Below are 17,842 nucleotides of genomic sequence, written 5' to 3'. Positions count from 1 at the left end.
CAATATTCCTTCAGCTCTGCAAAAAGCAGCTGTTGATAAAACTTCATCCCAGATGGCAGGGTGCATTGAAATCTTGGAATTCTGAAACCTTTTGTTGAACCTCACAAGAGAGTGTTATCTCTCAGGAGAATGAAGGGTCCTGATTTTTCAGCCCTCCTTCCCCCTTTGTGGACCACAAGCACTTGCCACGGTGCCAGTTCTTTTCTGGTCTCTGTCTGCTCTGACGGTTTCTCCGCGGGCTTAGTCTCCTCTTCAGAGGAGTGTGCAGAATCAGACTCTGTGCAGGCCACGTGTGTTACAGAGCTGCCTGTCTTCTTACTGCGGCTGCTCTTGTTGTTCTTGTTGACACTGTTGTTAGGCAACCGACCAGAAATTGCTCCGAGCCCCTGAGAGTGGAGCTGAGATTCTGATCCACTGGAAGTCAGGATCTCTGTTTTGAAGTTTGCTTCTTGCATTTTCTTTCTTTCAGGGAGTGTGGTGAGCGGGGCAGATCCAGAAAAGAAATACACTGGATGGAAAATTATTGGCAGGGGGTGAGTTCAGCCACGCTTACTCCTCCAGAACCATGAGTCACGTACGTGGCTGCTGGAATATCAAGAGGGAAGTCAGGCAAGCTGCAAGCATCTTCAGACCCTGGCTTTAGATTGTCCCTGTCTCAGTACTGGTCACAAGGCATCATCAAAGATAACTGCATGCTGGCAACCAATGTCTTGCCTGCCCTCAAGGAGGCACTTGCCTGTCCCTCAAGCGTGTGGCACGAGATTCCTTATTTTCCCAGCAGATCATGGTTTTGCCTGATTCTAAGTAATATGGCCCCACAACTGAAGGAAGAAAAAACTGAGAGAGCAGCTTCCCCCCTGAGAGCCGTCAGACAGCAGCTCTCAGCAGCATTTCTTTCCAGTATTTTGCTGAACACAACTTTCAGTGCTCAGGACAATAAGACAGGCTGTGTGGCGCTGCCTGAGTTTGGCAGGCAGAATCAAAAGAGAGCTCTGAGTGCAACAGGACTGTGTGTGTTTCATTGCTTGGAAAGGCGCCCCACACGCACAAGCGCAAAAAGGAAGAGGCAAAGCAAACCCTCACATCCATAGTCTAGTGTGTACATTTGAGATTTGTAGCAGCTCTTTTTTCTTCCTGTTGGACTCAGTTTGCTCTTGGACAAGCTGCATGGCAGAGGGTTGCTGGGCTGCTGTGGTATTGTCTGAAGAGTAGACAAAGGCTGGTGTTTGAGGGACGCTCCAGGCAGCAGAGAGCTCCTGCCTGGGCTGCCTTTTGCTTCTCAGCACTGAACAGCTCCTCTGTTCTTGCTGCTGTTCTGTTCCTAGGGGTTTTGGAACCGTTTATAAGGCCTTGGATGCTGCCACAGGACAAGCGGTAAGTGCCAACAGCCCTTGCAGATTTCGCAGCTCTTGAGCGCTTTCCCTTGGGATGTCATCTGTGGCCAGAGCTTTGTGTTACCGGTCTTTGCTGCAAAGGCTGCCTAGAGGCAGGCTGAAAAATGCATGGTGGACAGACTTTGTCTCGCATTCTGAATCAATGTGAGGATGGCAGTGGTGTCTTTCCAAGAAGACCATGCTGTCTTGGACTGACTGGATAAGTGTGCAGAGATTAGCTGATGGCAGCAGCCGTCATTCTGGCCCAATTCCTCTTAAGCCCAGGTTGAGACACAGATAGGATTTGCCATTATTTCCCATCACGAGGTACACTTTGAAAAGACCTAAAGAAGGAGAGGCCTTGTCTGGAGCGCACTTTTGCCTTGCAGTCCTAGGGAGCCAGGGTCACACACACACACAGACACTGGCACACGGATCAGTGAGAAGAAGTTGATGAAGAGCCTTAAGTAATACCGCCTTGTGTTGGTCCTTTGTTGCTGACATTCCATTACAGAGATGCTTTTTGTGCTGAACTGACATGCTGGTGTCTTGGAGAGTCCCATGCTCTTTGGGGCTAACCATTCAGAGTCCTGAATTCTCCTTTCTGGCTCTCAGCAAATACAACTCCATCTTCCTGGTAGCTCCTTATCCACCTGCAGTGCTGTGCTCAGCAACTGCACTTGGAGGGATGTCTACAAGGAGTCTGAAAGCCCTAAGCCCTGCTTATCACCTGGAGTGCATCCGTAGTGGTCCACAGAAAGGATTCTTCATTTTTTAATGCACTCAATCATTACACATCTAAACCGTGTTGGGGAATGCTCTTCAGAGATGCAAAATCCAGAAGAAGTTAGGATGTGCTAGGATGTTAACTTTCCTTTGAGTTGCCTTGGAGTTGTTCTTTTTCAGACAGCATTTTCTCTGTAATGGATTGGTGTATTTACTTTGGAGCACAATCAAGAATGGCAGCAGTTTCTGAAACACTGATCAAATCCCCTAGAAATGCTAACCTATTTTCCACAAGTTGAGTTTCATTTCACAGAAGCAAAATTCCTTTGGCTTGCAAAACGCGTGTAAATGATAAGAGTAGTGAGAAAGGAGGTCTCACGGAGGAGTCTGCAAGGGCTGAGAGTGCTGTTAGCACATTGTGGCTGATGCTTTAGAGTCCCTTTTCACCGAGGTGACAAGGCATCCTGGCCCGTGAGTGCACGGAGGAAGAGGCTCTTGTAATGTCTGTTCCTAACGGCTTTCAACGTCATTGTAGGTGGCCGTAAAGGAAATTAATCTCCAGCACCAGCGCTGCAAGGAAGTATTGAAAGAAATCCTGGTCATGAGGGAAATGAGGAACCCCAATATTGTCACCTACCTAGAAAGGTAAGTAGTTCTGTATTTTTATGGGAATGTCAGTTTCCATACTTGCAAGGCAAAGGTTTCAAGCACTTTCCTCTGGTGGCAGAAAATTGATCTTGCTATGAACATCAGTCCACTGCTGTATGAGGCATGGGAGGAGATTGCATTCTTCTGGTTCCTGGCAGAAATAGCTTAAAGATTGTTCTCAGAAACCTGGCTCTCTTACTAAGCCAGCAGCCTCGATGTTCACTTGCTGAATGTTCCTTTGCTGTTTTGGGGCGTGATTTTTTTTTCTGAGTGTCGGAAGAGAAGTGCTGAGAAAGCAACCCAGAAATTATTTCCCTTGTGCTGTTCCCACTATTTTCTATTGCCTTGCATGCCAAAAGGCTAGCCAAAGAGACACATTATTTGCCGGGTTTGAAGTAGTTTTTTCCTGTTGGTGACTGTCCTTTATGCAAGGCTTCCCAAAGGGTGTTGGCAGTGCTGCACCTCCACCTCCCCTGTGAAAAAGCTGTGAAAACTGTGTCTCCTTGCTGTTGGAGTTAATGGTGCAATTTGTGTATGAAGACAATGGGGCAGCTGCTGGGATGTGTCCGCTTCCAGATCTGCCTCTGCTATCACAAACTGCCGTTTTCCCCTGCTTGCCCGCTAAGCCGTCTCCTTTCCCACGGGTGTGCGATTAGATGGCACAGATTGCAAGCTCTGGATAGCCTGGGTGGAGCGTCTCTCCATTTTATTCCGTCTTCATTTCCCAGTGACCTGCAAGCAAAACTCAGCTGTAGTCTTTTCATCCGTATGGCAATTTAGCTGTGCCCATTTCGGTCTACGCTGTTGTTTTCATCTTCCAGCTACCTTGTCAATGAGTTTGTCCTGCTGGTGTTGGAGTACATGGATGGAGGCTCTTTAGCAAAAGTGGTCAGCGAGAAAAGGATGGCTGTAGGACACATGGCAACTGTCTGTCAGGAGGTAAGGGATCCTGCTTGTGCTTGGGATGCCTTGGACAGCCTCATAGTTCAAAAGCGCCGCTAAGTGAGTGATTCCGTGTTCAGAGCTTTCTTGCTGTGCCGCTCTTTTGCTTCAGAGAAGAAAGAGCATCTGGACGGAATGCCTGCCAGTGTCCCTGCCCTTACTATAGTCTGCTCTTTATCTGCTTTTGGCCTCTGTGCTCTCTGTCTCTCTTCAATTATTTTGTTTTCTGTTCTGCGCTTTGCCCCTCCAAGCCTTTGCCCAGAACCTTTCTGCATTGCCTTCTTTGCCTGTAAGCGCAAAGATGCCGGTGTGTGAGTTCTAAACCAACAGCAAAGGCAAAGAGAGACTCATCTCTCACGGGTCTCAGCTTCAAAGGAGGGCATGGCACCCACCACGGTTCTTGCTGCTGAAAACGGACAAATGACTTGAAATGTCTTTCAAATCTGCTGGCCAGGCAGCCTTACAGCCCTTTACCTCCAGTCTCCCACCTGAGAGTGATGCCCTTGGTACCCAGAGCAGGGACTTTTCCTCTTTTGGCCAACCGTTGTTTGTCCTCGGAATGGGGAGAGCGCATCGGCTGCAGCAGCGGTCATTCTGACTGGCTTTGCAGGGGACAGTCTCGAGCAGCAACTGCTGTTTCCCCCTCAAAGCCAATATGCCTTGCCTTAGAGAGATCCTGCGCTCCCAGGCTTGCAGCAGCAAGCTCTTCCTCTTGCCAGCACTCACTGCTCCTCTGAGATCCATGAATCTTCAGGAGCACTTTCCTTTTGTGCGTGATGAACTCAGATCAGGCTAACTTTTGGCCTCCTGCTTCTTTTTTTCTCTCTCAGTGCCTGAAAGGCCTGGCTTTCCTTCATGCCAACCAGGTGATCCACAGAGACATCAAAAGCGACAACATCCTTCTGGGCCGGGATGGCTCCGTCAAGTTGGGTGGGTATTCTTGCTCAGGGCACAGCTGTAGGCTGCTGGGAGTCTGAAAGAGCAACAAGTATCAAGGGGAACTGTGGTTTGTGTGTGTCCCTTCCAGAGGGAGGGAGGCTACAGTGGAAACCTTCAGTGTAGATGAGGAAAAGCCACCACCCTGGGAATGGTGGTGGGTTTGTTAAATGGACAATTGCTAGTTTCCTTGGCTGCATCCCTGAGGAAAGAGAGCACAGCTGCTTTTCCAGCTCGATTCAGTACTACATTCTGAGACTTAGAGTGAGGAAATCTTTTCCTTGGTTTCCTACTTGAAGCAGTGTTTGTTTTTCTCCTCAGCTGATTTTGGCCTCTGTGCTCTGCTCACACCTGAGCAGAGTGAACGGAGGTCAATGGTGGGGACAACTTGCTGGATGGCACCCGAGGTGGTGAGAAAAGAGCCTTACGGTCCCAAAGTGGACACCTGGTCCCTTGGCATCGTGGGAATTGAAATGGCCAAAGGAGAGCCTCCTTATGTTTGGGAGACCAGTGACAGGGTAAGGTACAAATATGCTTCCGAATCCGGTATCCTTCTGGTCTGTCTCCATTAGACAAAATCCCATTCCCGCAGCTTGGATGAGTTCCAAGAAGGTCCACTCCTAAAAAGGTCCCTGCGGCTCACATCAGCTGTCAAGGCAAGACGTGTTGCCCCTTGGAATAGCTGGAGTTGCACTGGGGCCTTTTCACTTTTGGGGAAGAAGGCTCGTCTCTAACCATCTGCTAGGCAAGGAATTGCCACTGCAGACTGGGGCTGAAAAGAAGGGGTCTAGGTGAGCACTGAAGGCTGTGGAAGAATCACGTAGAGTCTTGTGTTTCCTTTCACTTCAGGCTAACCGCCTGATAGGCACGCAAGGCATACCAGATCTGCACGAGCTCAGCCTACCCCCTGCCTTGTGTGAATTTCTGGGCTGCTGCCTGCAGATGGATGTGGACAGGCGAGGCTCTGCCAAGGAACTTCTGCAGGTACAAGGCAAAGGGGCTGCAGGCCAAAGAGCTGCTCCCTGTCTGGGTTTGCTCCTCGGCCCAACTCCAGGGCATCAGATGGGCCCCCCACAGGGTAATCTCTGCTCTGGCAGCTTTTCAAATGAGAACCAAGTAGGATCCAAGACTAGTTAAGGTTAGAAGGGAGTGGTGGAGGTCATCTAGTCCAAACCCCCTGCCACTGGCAAGGACATCTTCAAATAGGTCCGGTTGCTCAGAGCCCCAGCTCACCTGACCTTGAATGCTGACAGCGGGGCACCTCCCAGCTCTCTGGGCAGCCTGAGCCAGTGTTTCAGCACTCTCCTCATAATGAGTTTCTTCCTTAGAGCCTTTCTGAATTGACTCTCTTTTAGTTTAAAACCATTCTCCCTTGTTCTCTCAATTGGCCCTGCTAATAGATATGTCGCCATCTTTCTTCTAGGCCCCTTCAAATATTGAAAGGTCCCCTTGGAGACCTTGCCCTTCTGCAAGCTAAACAAGCCCAATTCTCACAGCCATTCCTCAGAGGAGAGCTCCCACCTTCTGGTCATTGCTGAGGCCCCCTTTTGCTCTCGGCTGCTGTTTTCAGGTTTAGCTGGTAGCAAAGGAACTGAAGTACAGCATTGCTGGGGAAGGAGGCCTGCAGTGGGGCTTGAAGAACACAACAAAAGCACTCCCTGCCAAGCGCTTCTAGATTGGTCTGTGGGAAGGTGGGGCCTTTGCGGGGGCTGACTGAGCATCCAAGGGCATCCAGTTTGTCCTTCCTGCCCCACTCTTAGAGGCTTCTGCCAGCCAAAGAGAGACAGCTGAGCAGGATTTGTGCCAGCCTCACGTGCTGCCTGGCCCGCTCAAGTAGATGAGAACCACTGCAGCTTTGCTGCCACCTTTTGTGGCAGACAGGCAGCTGGCGACCGCGCCACTTCCTTGGCTCTCCCTGCTGTGAAGGAAGATGCCAGCCAGGCCAGGAGGAGGGGGGCATGCCAAGGCAGACACTGCTCTCCTTGCAAGCCAGAGCTGAGTCCATCTGCGCTCTGCCCCTTCTGACGGTGTGTTTCTGGGCCCTAGAAGAACCCAGCTTGACCCTGTTGGAAGCTCAGTTTGGAAAATAATGGTTCCTTCTCCCTTGGTCTCTTTTAATTTGGTTGCTTTGGTTTCTTTTTCCCTTTGGGCAGCATCCATTTCTCAAGCTAGCAGAGCCTCTCTTCAGCCTCCTCTGAGAGCCTGATTGCTGTCATCCCTGCAGCAAAGTAATGCAGGAAGCAGAGGAGATGACAAGGACCGCTTCAGCACGAAGAGAACGGAGCCTCTGAGAACAGGCAGGAATCCTGGGGAGAGAGGGCCCAGCAAACAGGCAGACTGAGACAGAGCGGGAAAAGAAGGTGCCACCTCCTGTTCTCCCATCTGCTGGTCCTTCTAATTTTCTGCTTAGGACAGCATAGCTGGAGGGCACAAAGTCACTAATGTTGTGCAGATTTGAGCAAGGCAGGAGTGGCATTGCAGGCGTGAAGGGAATGGGAAGGCCAGAGCTGTGTCTCAGGAGGAGGGAGCTCCCACAGGATGCCACCGGCAGAGCCAGGCTAGAGCTGTGGGAGACGGCTGGATGTTCCCAGCTGCGGAGGAGGTGCCTGAAGCGTCTGGAAACATCCTGTGCATTCTTTGACCCATGGAGCAGGGTGCTGCGTCTGTGCTTGTCTGGCCAAATTGTTCAGAATAGTTGGCTTCCCGGTTTCCTTTTAGACTCCTGCCTTGTTGGCAGTCACTGGAAACAAAATTCTTGAGAGAAATGGATTGGCTTTGGGGCTGGTGGCATACTGGTGTTGTATCATGACTGTTTCATGACTTCTACTATTCCTCCTACAGATCACCATGCAACTCTCCACTCCAGATGCTTTTCAAATGAAAAGGAAGGAAAGAGGCAGTGAATCAATTGGAGAAGTGGAGCACATGACCAGGAGCACTTCAGGATTCCTTTCTCCGATGCCAGCTCGGAGCCCACCTCAGAAGAAAAATCCTAGACATCCACAAGCCATTTGGAAGAATCCCTTCCTTGACCATTCCAGGCACACCTCTGTGGCTCATTGGTGCACCCATGACTGGCAGCAAAGAGGGGGAATGTCCAGTGCCACAGCCAGCTTGGGCCGTTTAAGGTTGACCCATGAGATGCCAGGACCGTGAGCCAAGGCCTGGGTGGGCTCACCTAGAAATTGTGTGCAGACTTGGAGGCAGGTGCCACAGGCAAAGTCCATCAGTTTTGCCTGTCCGCTGGCCAGGTGGAGGAGGATGTTGTCAGCTTTGATGTCCCTGTGCAGGACCTCGCAGCTGCTGCAGTGCCTCACAGCCTCCAGCACATGGCGGAACAGCCCCCGCCCCAGTCTGCCGACAGGAATGCCGGCACACGAAGGAAATCAAAGAGGTCGTGGGATCGCTCTGGGCGCTTCATCACCAACAAGAAGTTTTGGCAGCGCCTAAACCAATCCAGGAGCTGGACAACACCATGCAACCCAGTGGACACCCAGCCCAGCAGTTTGATCTCCAGGGGCACGCAGGAGTTGGGCTGCTGGAAGACCACGATGCTGTCAGTGGGACTGATGCCGTGGCAGGGCTCTGGAAGCTCTCAGCCAGCCTGGGATGCTCTGTGCCCTCTGCTAATCGCCCTTTGCTCTCCCTCGAGGCGTGCTGGCGGCTTCCACCCTGCCGAGCCTCAGCTTATCCCGCCCAGCACAAGCTGGTTTCTGCTGCTGACCCCACTCCCTCACCAGCTCACCCCAAAGATGGGTGCAATCCCCTGACACACATTTGACGGCCACCTGCTAGCCAAGGGGAGCAGCGGGCTGAGCTTCCAGCCCGCTCTGCCGAGCCCCATCCTCCTCCCCCCTCACCCTCCTCTGCCCCCCGCCAGACCCCCACTCACCGGGGCGCTGTGCTCCAGGCACGTCCCCTTGCAGACGCTGCCGAAGCCGCCGCGCCCCAGCAGAGAGCCCAGCCGGTTTCACCCCTGCAGGGCCTCCTGTGCCTTCCCTGGGGCCAAACGCGGCTGGCAGCGCTCGGCCCGGGTCCAGGAACGGCCCCCGACCGCCCCTCAAGTGTCCCAGGACAGGCAGCTCTGTCTGAATGGGGCACCCTATTTCTCCTGAGCTCTATCACCAGCTGTCCTAAGCAGAAATGGCAAGTTTGGAAAGAAATTGAAATCTATGCCTTAAATGTCAGACACGCTCAGGAGACCCATTAGACAGTCCGAGGTGTGCTTCTGAAGGAGACATTTCACCCTGGCTGCAATAAGCACGCAATCTTCTCTTGGAAGATCTCAACTTTTATCTGATTAAAACTTCTGAAATGGAAAATTTGAAATCTGAGTGCGATTCCTTTATTCCTACTGATGTGGACACTGAAGTTTTACAGCCTTCACTGAAGAGCCTTCAGAGCGGCAGGATCCTTTGAGCTACGGGTTATGGACTGAAGGAGAGGATTGTGCTGCTTTGGGACGGAGGAGAACTTTCCAGGCTCTCTTTTGTGTTAGCTGTAGAGAAGGTTTGGTTGCTAGGCATGAACTGACAGAGCAACCCAGAGCTGCTGCTATTGTGATGTCAGTGCAGAGCTGCCACGTCACAGCGTGGTCATCAGGAGGTTGCCCTGGTGCAGGCAAGGCCTCAACGTCCAGAACAGCTGTTGGCGTTCTCGTTGCAGGAGGATCCTGTTCAGAGGAGTTCTCTGCCAACAGTCTGTGCCCTGAAAAGGGAGTCTTTTTCTTTTGCCTGCCGTTGTACGAGTCGGCGCAGACTCGTCTAGGCATCCTTTTGTTTCCCCTGCGGTTGTAGGGTCTGCAGACACCTACAGGTGTCTTTTTATTTTCCTTTTCTTGTTGTACGGTCTGCAGACTTGTGCAGGTGTCGTTTGTTTTTTCGCTTCTGTTTGTACAGTCCGCAGAGTGCCGCGGGTCTCCTTTTTTCTTCTTTTCCTTGCACAGTCTGGGGACTTGTGCAAGTGAGTTTTTCTTCCATTTTTGTTTTACGGCCCGACGACTGAAGCAGCCCTGCTGAAACGATGGAGCGAGTCCGTAGAGCAGTCAGCAGGGCTTTTTCAGCGATATCAGCCCGCAAAATTGTTAGCGGTCTGAGACGTAAGTAGAAGTTTTTTCCTTGGGGGCAGAACAATGAAAGAAAAGTGCCATCAAGATGCCATAACTTTGGTAAAGCTCCTGGCAACAGTTTCAGCCAAAAAGGGGGTGTCCCTTGTCCAGCAGGGTGTGGACAACTTCCAAAATGCAGACTTGGAAGAGTTGTGCAGGTGTCCTTCTGAAAACTGTGCAGTTCTCTGAGGAACTTAAGGAAGGCATCGTTTTTCTGCATTCCCTCCTTAAAGGACGTGCCTCTCTAACTGGCCCCCCTCTGTGCGCTACAAGAGGGATTGGCTTTGCAGTGAAGGGCAAACTGCTGAGCAGATAGTGTGGGCTCCTGAACCCCAGCTCTGGGCCTGTGCTGTGTCCAAACAAAGCTGCAAGCGCCAAGAGGGGTTCAGTGGAAGCTTTTGTGGGGAATTGTTTACAGCAACCACGGGGCACATGCTGCATGCAATTTACAAAAAGAAAAGGAAGTGCAGGAAGGAGAAGAGAAGGAAGCTGCTTTAGTTGTAGGGGGGACAAAGAGCTCCAATGCAGGCAGTGACTGCTAAGGAACAATTTGCATCTTCCTGGCCCCAAGTCTCTAGTTCCTTAGTGGCAAAGCCGAGCAAAAGGTAGACGCAGCCTAGGATACTGGCATGCAGTCCTGCTTGCTGGGCTACAGAACTGCTGCTCCCGGTAGGGAGGTTGTGAAAGGAAAATGCTCTCTGCTTGGCTGGCCTGGTTCTGTGGCATTCCTCAGCACCAGCAGTCTTGTAACAGCACCTGGTTTGTTCTCTCTTGCCGCGGCAGGTCGCCTCAGAGGTGGAAGGAGTCAAGTCTACGGTTCGGTGAGTGGGACGGGCACCCTTGACATTCCTGGTGCCTGAGGATTATGCAGCAAGCTGCGGGCTTGGCCTGTTGTAGTTGAGTCCAGGCTGGCAGGCCAAAGGAAAGTCCACACCAGTCCACGTCTGCATGTGCACTACCAAAAGAATTCCCTCAGTTTCTTCCTTTTCCGTTGAAGAGGCTTTAACTAATATAACTGATGAAACTACGTTTAGCTGACAGAAGGCTACATGCTGATTGTAGCCTGGCTGAAATATCTCCTTCAGAAGCACATGGAGTCCTGTTGAAACATTAGTCTCATCAGCCCACTTGAAATGAGTATTAGAGACTGAGGATCCCATCTGTATTGAAATTCATGGCTTCTCATTAGGACCACTGGTGATAGAGCTCATGAGAAATAAGGTTCTCTATGACAGCTTACTGCCTGTCCCTCATGCTGCTCTCTGTCTGCAGAGCACCACAGTAGCAGCCGCAGCAGCAGAAGCTGCTCTGGCTCGCTCTCTTCCACCAGAGGGTAAAGGGGAGGCAAAGCACAACAAACCTCCAACTGTGTTGTCAGTCCAGGCCTGAGCATCCTGCAGCAATCAGTGGCAGCTTTGGTTGTTTCAGTGCAAAGCTTTGGTGCAGTGCAGAGCTGGGTGTTTCTGAGCAGGCAGCACTTGCCCTTTGTGGCTGAAGATGCTGAGGGCTGGAGTTCTGCCATGACCTAGCGCTTCAGCCCAGCCACTGACACGTGGGAAATGGGGTCTGAACTCTCACATGCAGGCATCATTTTCCTGCCATTCTGACAGGGACTGTGAACTTGCCTTGGTGTCAAAATAGCTGCAGCGTGATGTCCTTTAGTGCTGCTGGGGAGAAAGTGAGCCCCGTTGTGCACAGTGTGTGTGCAGGCTCCCTGCTGCCAGCAGAGAGAGCGGTGCCAAGGCGCAGTTCACAGCCTTGTGGGGAGCACAGGAGCCACCGTTGCTGCAGGGACTTGCCCATCTCCAAGCACTGTCTAAGGAGCTACAGTCTCTTCTTTGACTACACCCTTAACTTTGACAAGAGCCAAGTATGCTGAGAATCCTGAGCAGCTCTGCATGGCTGAGACATTCCAGAAGGGCTGGAATGCAGTTCCTATTGGCTGCTTCCTAATGCTTGAAATCCTGAGGGGAAGCCTTTTGACCAGAGCTGAGCAGGGAAATATTCCCTGCTTCCATCCTGAGCCATTCCAAGCAACACAGGCTTAGTTGGTTACCCACATAAACAGCCCCACACAACAGCTTTTGCCTTCAGGTGAGCTGTGTGTGGCCGCTTGTTGCTTCTTGCAGCTCTCAGGAGCCAACTTCCCTGCTCCTTATTGCTTGTTTTCCTTTTCCATGTCCATTCCTTGCAGGCCCCGCTAGGAGAGCTTCTTGCCTCTCAGAACTCCTCGGCCCAGGCGGGAAAGGCAGAGAGGGAGCAGAGCACAGATAGAGTGTGCAGTGCCCAGCAGTTCAGGTGTGTGTTAAGCTTTCTCGCTTTCTCTGAGCAGGGTTGGGCATTGCTGGGCTTCAGGAGGTTCAGAGTCAAAGAAGAAATGTGGCTTTCTCATGGTTTGACTTGCTCAGCATAGACAGGGGAAGGCAATCTGTGGGCGGGTGTGGCTGCCTCCTGGGACTCACTTCTCCAACCTTCTCAAACCTTGACAAAAAGTATGCTGAACTGGACCAGAGGAAAAGCAAGGGAGGTTCAGGCTGGGTTGATGGAAAGGAAACCTTTGGACTGCAGAGGCAGCAGAACAAGTGCCTCAAAGAGCTTTTGCAGGTTCCACCCTTGGAAATTTGGAAACCCCAGCTGGATAGGGCCTTGAGCGGCCTGTCCAGATGCCATAGCTGACTCCAAGTGCTTGGAGCTGAAGATGGGCCTAGAGGCTCCCTGGGGTCCCTGCCAGGCTAAACCATCTTGGGATCCTTTGATTATTGGATTGGAAATTTGTACCCACGTTCTCCCCAGGCTACAGCTTGCGGGCTCTTTCCTTGTTGCGCTAGTGAAAGCAAGAGTAATTGTGGGAGTGCTCATCTGGACTTACCAGGCCTCTCTTAGCCAAAGAGGAACTTTTGCAAGTCCGGTATCCGCTGTATCAGAGAGGAGAACTAGCAGGCAGGAAGCTGCTAAGCTGAGAGTACCTGAGCATTCTGGAAATGTTTGGTGGCTTCTGAAAGCTAATTTGACTTCCTCCCTGGTGATTCTTTCACCTGCAGAAATGACAAAGAGAGATGGTGGTCTAGAGAGGGAATGGCAGCACTCTCTTGAGGTGGAAGTAGAGGGCTGTTGGAAGGCCCCGAGACTGCCCTGTGAGGGACATGGTGTGTAGCCCTGGTCTTCTTGCAAGGAGACTGTGTTTCAATTAAAGGCTTGCTTGTCTGTCCCCTTGTTGTAGAGGGAAGGAGGTGGCTGCATTTGAGAGCAGGCGCCACTCCTCACGAGAGAGGGCCTTGCAAGTGGCAGCAGAGACAGCAGAGGAACCAGAGCTTGCGAGGAACCTGCTGAAGGAAGAGGTTCCTCTGGCGGTGCCAAAGGTACGCTCACCTTATTCCTAGGCAGCACTTATGGGACAGGGAGCTGCCCCTAGCAAGACCGCCCCAAAGGCTGCTTCTGGCAGCAAGCCAAGACTGAGACTGTGCTGTTGTTGTTCCTCTTGAAAAATGGTGCCCCCTCCACTTCCAGGTTTGCCGCCGGCAGCGGCCAGCCCACAGGGGTCTGGAGAAGCTGCTCCAGGAGTTCTCTCGCCAAGGGCACACACTGCCCCGGGGGTGCAGAGACAAGGCGGCACAGGCACAAGAGAACGCTGCCCTGGAAGCCCGACTGGCAGCCACGGAGCGGGAGCTACGAGGCCTTTCAGAGCAGCTGGCAGAGGCCAGGTAAGGGCAGGGAGGAGCACCTGGGTGGGACATTATTGAGGGTCTGGAATGACAAAGGGGGTGAGCATTAAGTCAGGATTTACTGCCTCCTGTTTGCACTGCAGATGTGTCTCTGTCTGAGAAGTGAAGAGACAAGAGAAAAAAGAAAAGGATACTGTCACCTGAGTGTTACTTTTCTGACAGCTCCAGCTGTCAAAGCTCTTCTGGGCGCCCGCCTGGGACCCCCTTGCACATTCCTGGGCCATGTGCAAAGCAAGCCATCTAGGCACTGATATGAGAACTAGGGAAACTGTGCAGATGTTTGCTGATATCAGGAATTTCCCACAGGCTTTGGTTTCTCCTTCAGTGCATCTTCACTTCAATCTTTCTTTGCCAAGTAGTTGGACATGGCATTTTCAGAATTCAAGGCTCTTACATGTGAATGTTATCAGTAGGGTGCTGATGCTTCAGGTGAAAGCTGCAGGGTTGAGCTGATAATCTTGAGACCCTTCTGACATAACTCTTGTCAGTTATGGTGCAGGAACCTGGAGTTGCTTACAATGGAGCAGCAGAAGGCGGCAAAGGTCTTGTGGCTTCTCGACAATGTCCAGGGATTCTTGCTGAGCACTTGTCCACCCACCTCTGTTACCTGTCAAGGTCCTCAGGCAGCTCCCTTCTTAAAGAGTATCAAGACATTTGGGCATTGCTGGCTCAGTTTACCAAAAATCAAGGGAGCAAGCATTCTTGCTCATGAAAATCCAGTAATTGAAATGGCAGGATACCTGACATCCCTCCTCCAAGACAGTGCCAACCAATTTGGATAAAACCTAGTTCTGGTTTCTTACTCACACTTGTAGAAGGTGGAGCTTTCATATATCATTCCTTTAGTCCCTTTGAGTCACTTTGAGAGCATCTGGTAAACAAAGTATCTCTACGTGCACTAGGAATAACAGTAAACATTGAGGAGGCAGTGCTCAGGAGAACACTGGCTTCTGTCCCCCTGCAGAGTGACTTGGAAGGGCTGATGAGCTCAGGGCTCTGAGCACGGGCTGGGCTTTTGCTTGTTGGCAGAGACTTTGTGGGCACAGCCACCCATGAGGACTGTGTCTGGCAACAGCAATTTGAGCACTGACTGCTGAGCTCAAACTCAGCTGGCCTTTCTGCGCTGGGCTAGGTCATGAGGAAAAGCTGGCCAACCACCTGGATGGTCCTGCTTTGCTATTTTAAGTAACAGAAACAATCTTGCTGGAGCTGAGTTTCCATGCACGCCCTTTTCCATGCTCAGGACATGTAACTGAAGGTATGTCCAACTGGAGAAACTGCCCCTGTGTGCCAGGAACAATTTCTCCTCATCTTCACACCTTGTAGGTCAGAGAAGGAGAGCCTGCAAAGCAGCCTGCTGCAGGCTCAGCAGCACGTATCGGAGCTGGAGATCACCAGGAGCCGTCTGGAAGCCCAAGTGCGCACGGCCACACGGGCCCAGGAGGTGATACTCGGTGAGAGCCTGGTGTACTTTGTTTCTGGTGATGGCCCAGCCTAGTGCAGTTGCTCCAAAGGCAGCTCTGTCCACAGGGCTCCTGAGGAGGAAGGGAACTGAGCACAGGTCCCTCCTTGCCTGAGACTGAAAGGGCTTAAGGTCAGTAGAGTCTCCGCTTGTGTAGTCTCTGACTGTTGCCGTTTGTCATGTTTGCAGAGGATGTGAAGGGCCTCCGTCAGGAGCTGCAAGCTGTAAGATCTCTCAGCAAGCAGCAATGTGAAGAAATGGCTCAAGAGCTCCGCTGGGCAGAAGAGCAGTGCTGCAAGGCTCTCAGACACTGGCAATCTGCTCAGAAAGAGGAAAAAAGGAAGCTCCAGCAAGAAATGGTAAGCGACAATATGCACGGAAGTTTTCAGGCCAACTTGGTGGGCTGGCTTAGCAGAAGAGCAGCCTGGGTGACATGGCTGCAAGCATCTGCTGCAGTCTACACATTGCTGGGCTACACACAGCAGAGGGCTTCAAGGGCTCCTACTAGAAAGCCTGTGAAGACCAAGAGGATGGTGCCGGGACAGTACCTGCAGCCTCGCTTTCAGGCTGGGTGTAAGCCAAGTTCCCCAGAGAGCTGGGTGGTTGCCACCCAAAGCATGGCAGCGAAGGATCTTGCCCACAGCCTGGTGCCATGCAGCAGGCAGCTGCTGACCTTGCTGCACTCTGCAGTCCCAGCAACTGGGTTCCTTGCATTCTGTCCTTCCACGGTGGACAGAGAGTCTCCCCTTTGGGCTTGAAGCATACGCAACAGGCCCCGTGTTGCTGGTATTCCAGCTGGTGGCCTGTCTTGTGACTAGGGCATTGGGGTGCTGGCTTCCTCCTCATGCTGCAGTCCACCTGCAGGTTTTCCTTGATCCTAGGTCTGCGGCACTTTGAGAAGACAGCCTGTGAGAGCAGGCAGAAATCCTGAGGAGACAGGGGCTAGGAAACAGGCAGCCCTCAGAGTGGGGAAGGAAGGCGGAATCTCCTTTCCTTCCACCTGCTGACCCTCCTGTGAAGTTCCTGGTTAGAAGTGCTGGAGGGCACAAAGCCACTACTGGGGACTCTTCAGGTGGGGGGCTTGTGGGAGGGATGAAGCTGTCATTTTTTTCTTTGGGGAGCACGGCTGGGACTTCATCTGGAAGTGTCTCTTCCTCTCCTCAGAAGCAATGTCTGGAACGGCAGCGCTTGGAGGCGCAGGCGATGCTGGAGGAACGGGAAAGCTTCCTGGCAGAGGTACAGAGGGAGCAGGAGAAAAGGCTGCTTGAGATGAAGCAGGATGTTGCCATCAGGCAACCTGAACAAGAAAAGATAGGAACCAGAGCCAGTCAAGAGGCAGCACAGAGTGTGAAAAGAGAGTTTGTGTGTTGCTTCGGTCTCCTCTGGGCTCCTTATGGGCACTGCTTCTGTGGACACTGTCTGTCTGAGTGGGACTGCCTCTTAGCTGGCCCGTGGTGAACATGAGGAGGAGAACAAAGTGTTTTTGGAAAGCGCGCGCACCTCAGTCTTGGTGGCCACACAAGTGGTGTGTGGGACATTGAAAGGCGTCTTCTCTTTGTTCCTGTGCAGCTCCAGGGTGAGAATGCTGCTGTCTTAGCCAAGGTGCAGCAGCTGCAATGGGAGCTAGAGCAAAGCCGGCAGCAGCTGGAGCAGCTGAGGCAGCAGCTGAATGCGGAGCGTCTGAATGGGCAGGTGAGCCTGACCAGGCAGGGTGCAGAGGGAAGGGCAGTGATGGGGGCATGAGCTGGACATCTCAGGAAAGGGGAGGCAAGGACTACTGCAGGCACTGGGAGCACAGAGCCGGGCAGGCTCCAGCGCTGTGCACCAGGAAGAAGAGTTGAGGTGAAAGAGTGAGAGCTGGGTGGAGAAGCAGAATGGAAGTGCCTACGAGACTTGGAATTGAGAAGGCTGAGCATGATGGCAGGAGCTAGTGAGACTTTTCTTGACAGAATATCAAGGACAAGATGCAGGCAGAGCTGCAGAAAGCTTGGAGCGTGATGAAGGCAGTGGAGGAGAGGTGCATAGAAGAAATGGAAAGGATGTGCAGGATCCAGCTGCAGTACAGGCTGGCAGAACAACAGCAGGTGAGTGAGAGAGCAGTAGGCACTGCAGTCATGCAACAAGTGGTCTCTGCTCTTCTCACCTTTCCCCTGCAGAGCAGCAGGTGGATGGGGGCAAGGCCCCTGACTGCCAAGCTCTGTGGTCTGCGTTGCAGCTCGCCAGCACAACACTTACTGGGCCACTGAAGCACAGCTTTGCTGCCCTGGGCATCAAAGCTAGTGCTTTGGCTGGTGGGCCAGCAATCCTGTGAATGTATTTCTGCTGGCTTCTTAGTGCCCACGTTGTTTATTGAGGAGTTTGCTCAGGTGAACGTGGTGACCCATGCACATTCTGAACAAGTTGTCCCTTTCCATGGCGAATGCAGGTCTCAGAACGGGGTGAAATTTTAAGGTCTTCTTTCCCTTTCACCATCTCTGCTATGGCTGGCTGTGACAAGCTGTAGTCTCTGACTGCTTGTTTGGCTTTGACTTGAGGTGGAAGAGTTGACAGCTCAGTGTGCAGCCAAACACCAGTGTTGTTCCTGATGGCATGCCTGTGAAATGTGCTGTCAGGGGCATCTCTGCCAGCCACTTTTCTGACACAAACAAATTTCTTGTCCCAGATGGACGAGGGCTCTGCCGTTGAAGGCGCCGCTGCAGCAGCACCCTCCGAAGAAGCCTCCCCTCCGCAGCCTGAGAACCCGAGCAGGAGCAGCTGGCTCCGCTCCGGCCAGGAGAGCGAGAAGCAGTGCCTGAGGCTGCTGAGTAAGTCCTGGGGATTTCTTGTGCAATCCAGCAGTGTATTATGGGGTGTGTGCCTCAGCATGAGCTGTAGCGCATCTTCCTCCTGACCCTGGTGTCGGGGAGACATTCTGGACTCCCTACAG

The 17,842-nt window shown here is 52.3% G+C and overlaps 1 protein-coding gene across 1 annotated transcript; it reads left to right on the top strand.

Annotated features, from left to right (window-relative positions):
- Nucleotides 1-565: 565 nt before the first annotated feature.
- Nucleotides 566-17,227, top strand: LOC128945579 (serine/threonine-protein kinase 3-like). Its single transcript, XM_054289318.1, has 13 exons — nucleotides 566-574; nucleotides 2,635-2,744; nucleotides 3,569-3,686; nucleotides 4,520-4,619; nucleotides 4,947-5,143; nucleotides 5,198-5,281; nucleotides 10,516-10,553; nucleotides 12,953-13,091; nucleotides 13,240-13,428; nucleotides 14,818-14,908; nucleotides 15,106-15,275; nucleotides 16,081-16,152; nucleotides 17,132-17,227. Exons 1-13 carry the CDS (start codon nucleotides 566-568, stop codon nucleotides 17,225-17,227), a joined length of 1,413 nt encoding a protein of 470 aa, XP_054145293.1.
- Nucleotides 17,228-17,842: the final 615 nt, after the last annotated feature.

Source organism: Melozone crissalis, unplaced genomic scaffold (genome assembly GCF_028551555.1).
Source record: "Melozone crissalis strain CALT ecotype California unplaced genomic scaffold, PUWL_Pcris_2 ptg000005l_1, whole genome shotgun sequence".
NCBI lineage: Eukaryota > Metazoa > Chordata > Aves > Passeriformes > Passerellidae > Melozone > Melozone crissalis.
Note: the sequence above shows the minus strand (reverse complement) of the source record. Positions and strands in the feature narration are given on the sequence as shown.

What these genes read in the sequence shown, in the direction of transcription:
- LOC128945579 (XM_054289318.1), top strand. An exon ending in TGGCAACTGTCTGTCAGGAG is followed by an intron (nt 3,687 to 4,519) that starts GTAAGGGATCCT and finishes TTTCTCTCTCAG; the next exon opens with TGCCTGAAAGGCCTGGCTTT. An exon ending in TTTCAGAGCAGCTGGCAGAG is followed by an intron (nt 13,429 to 14,817) that starts GCCAGGTAAGGG and finishes AGCCTGCTGCAG; the next exon opens with GCTCAGCAGCACGTATCGGA.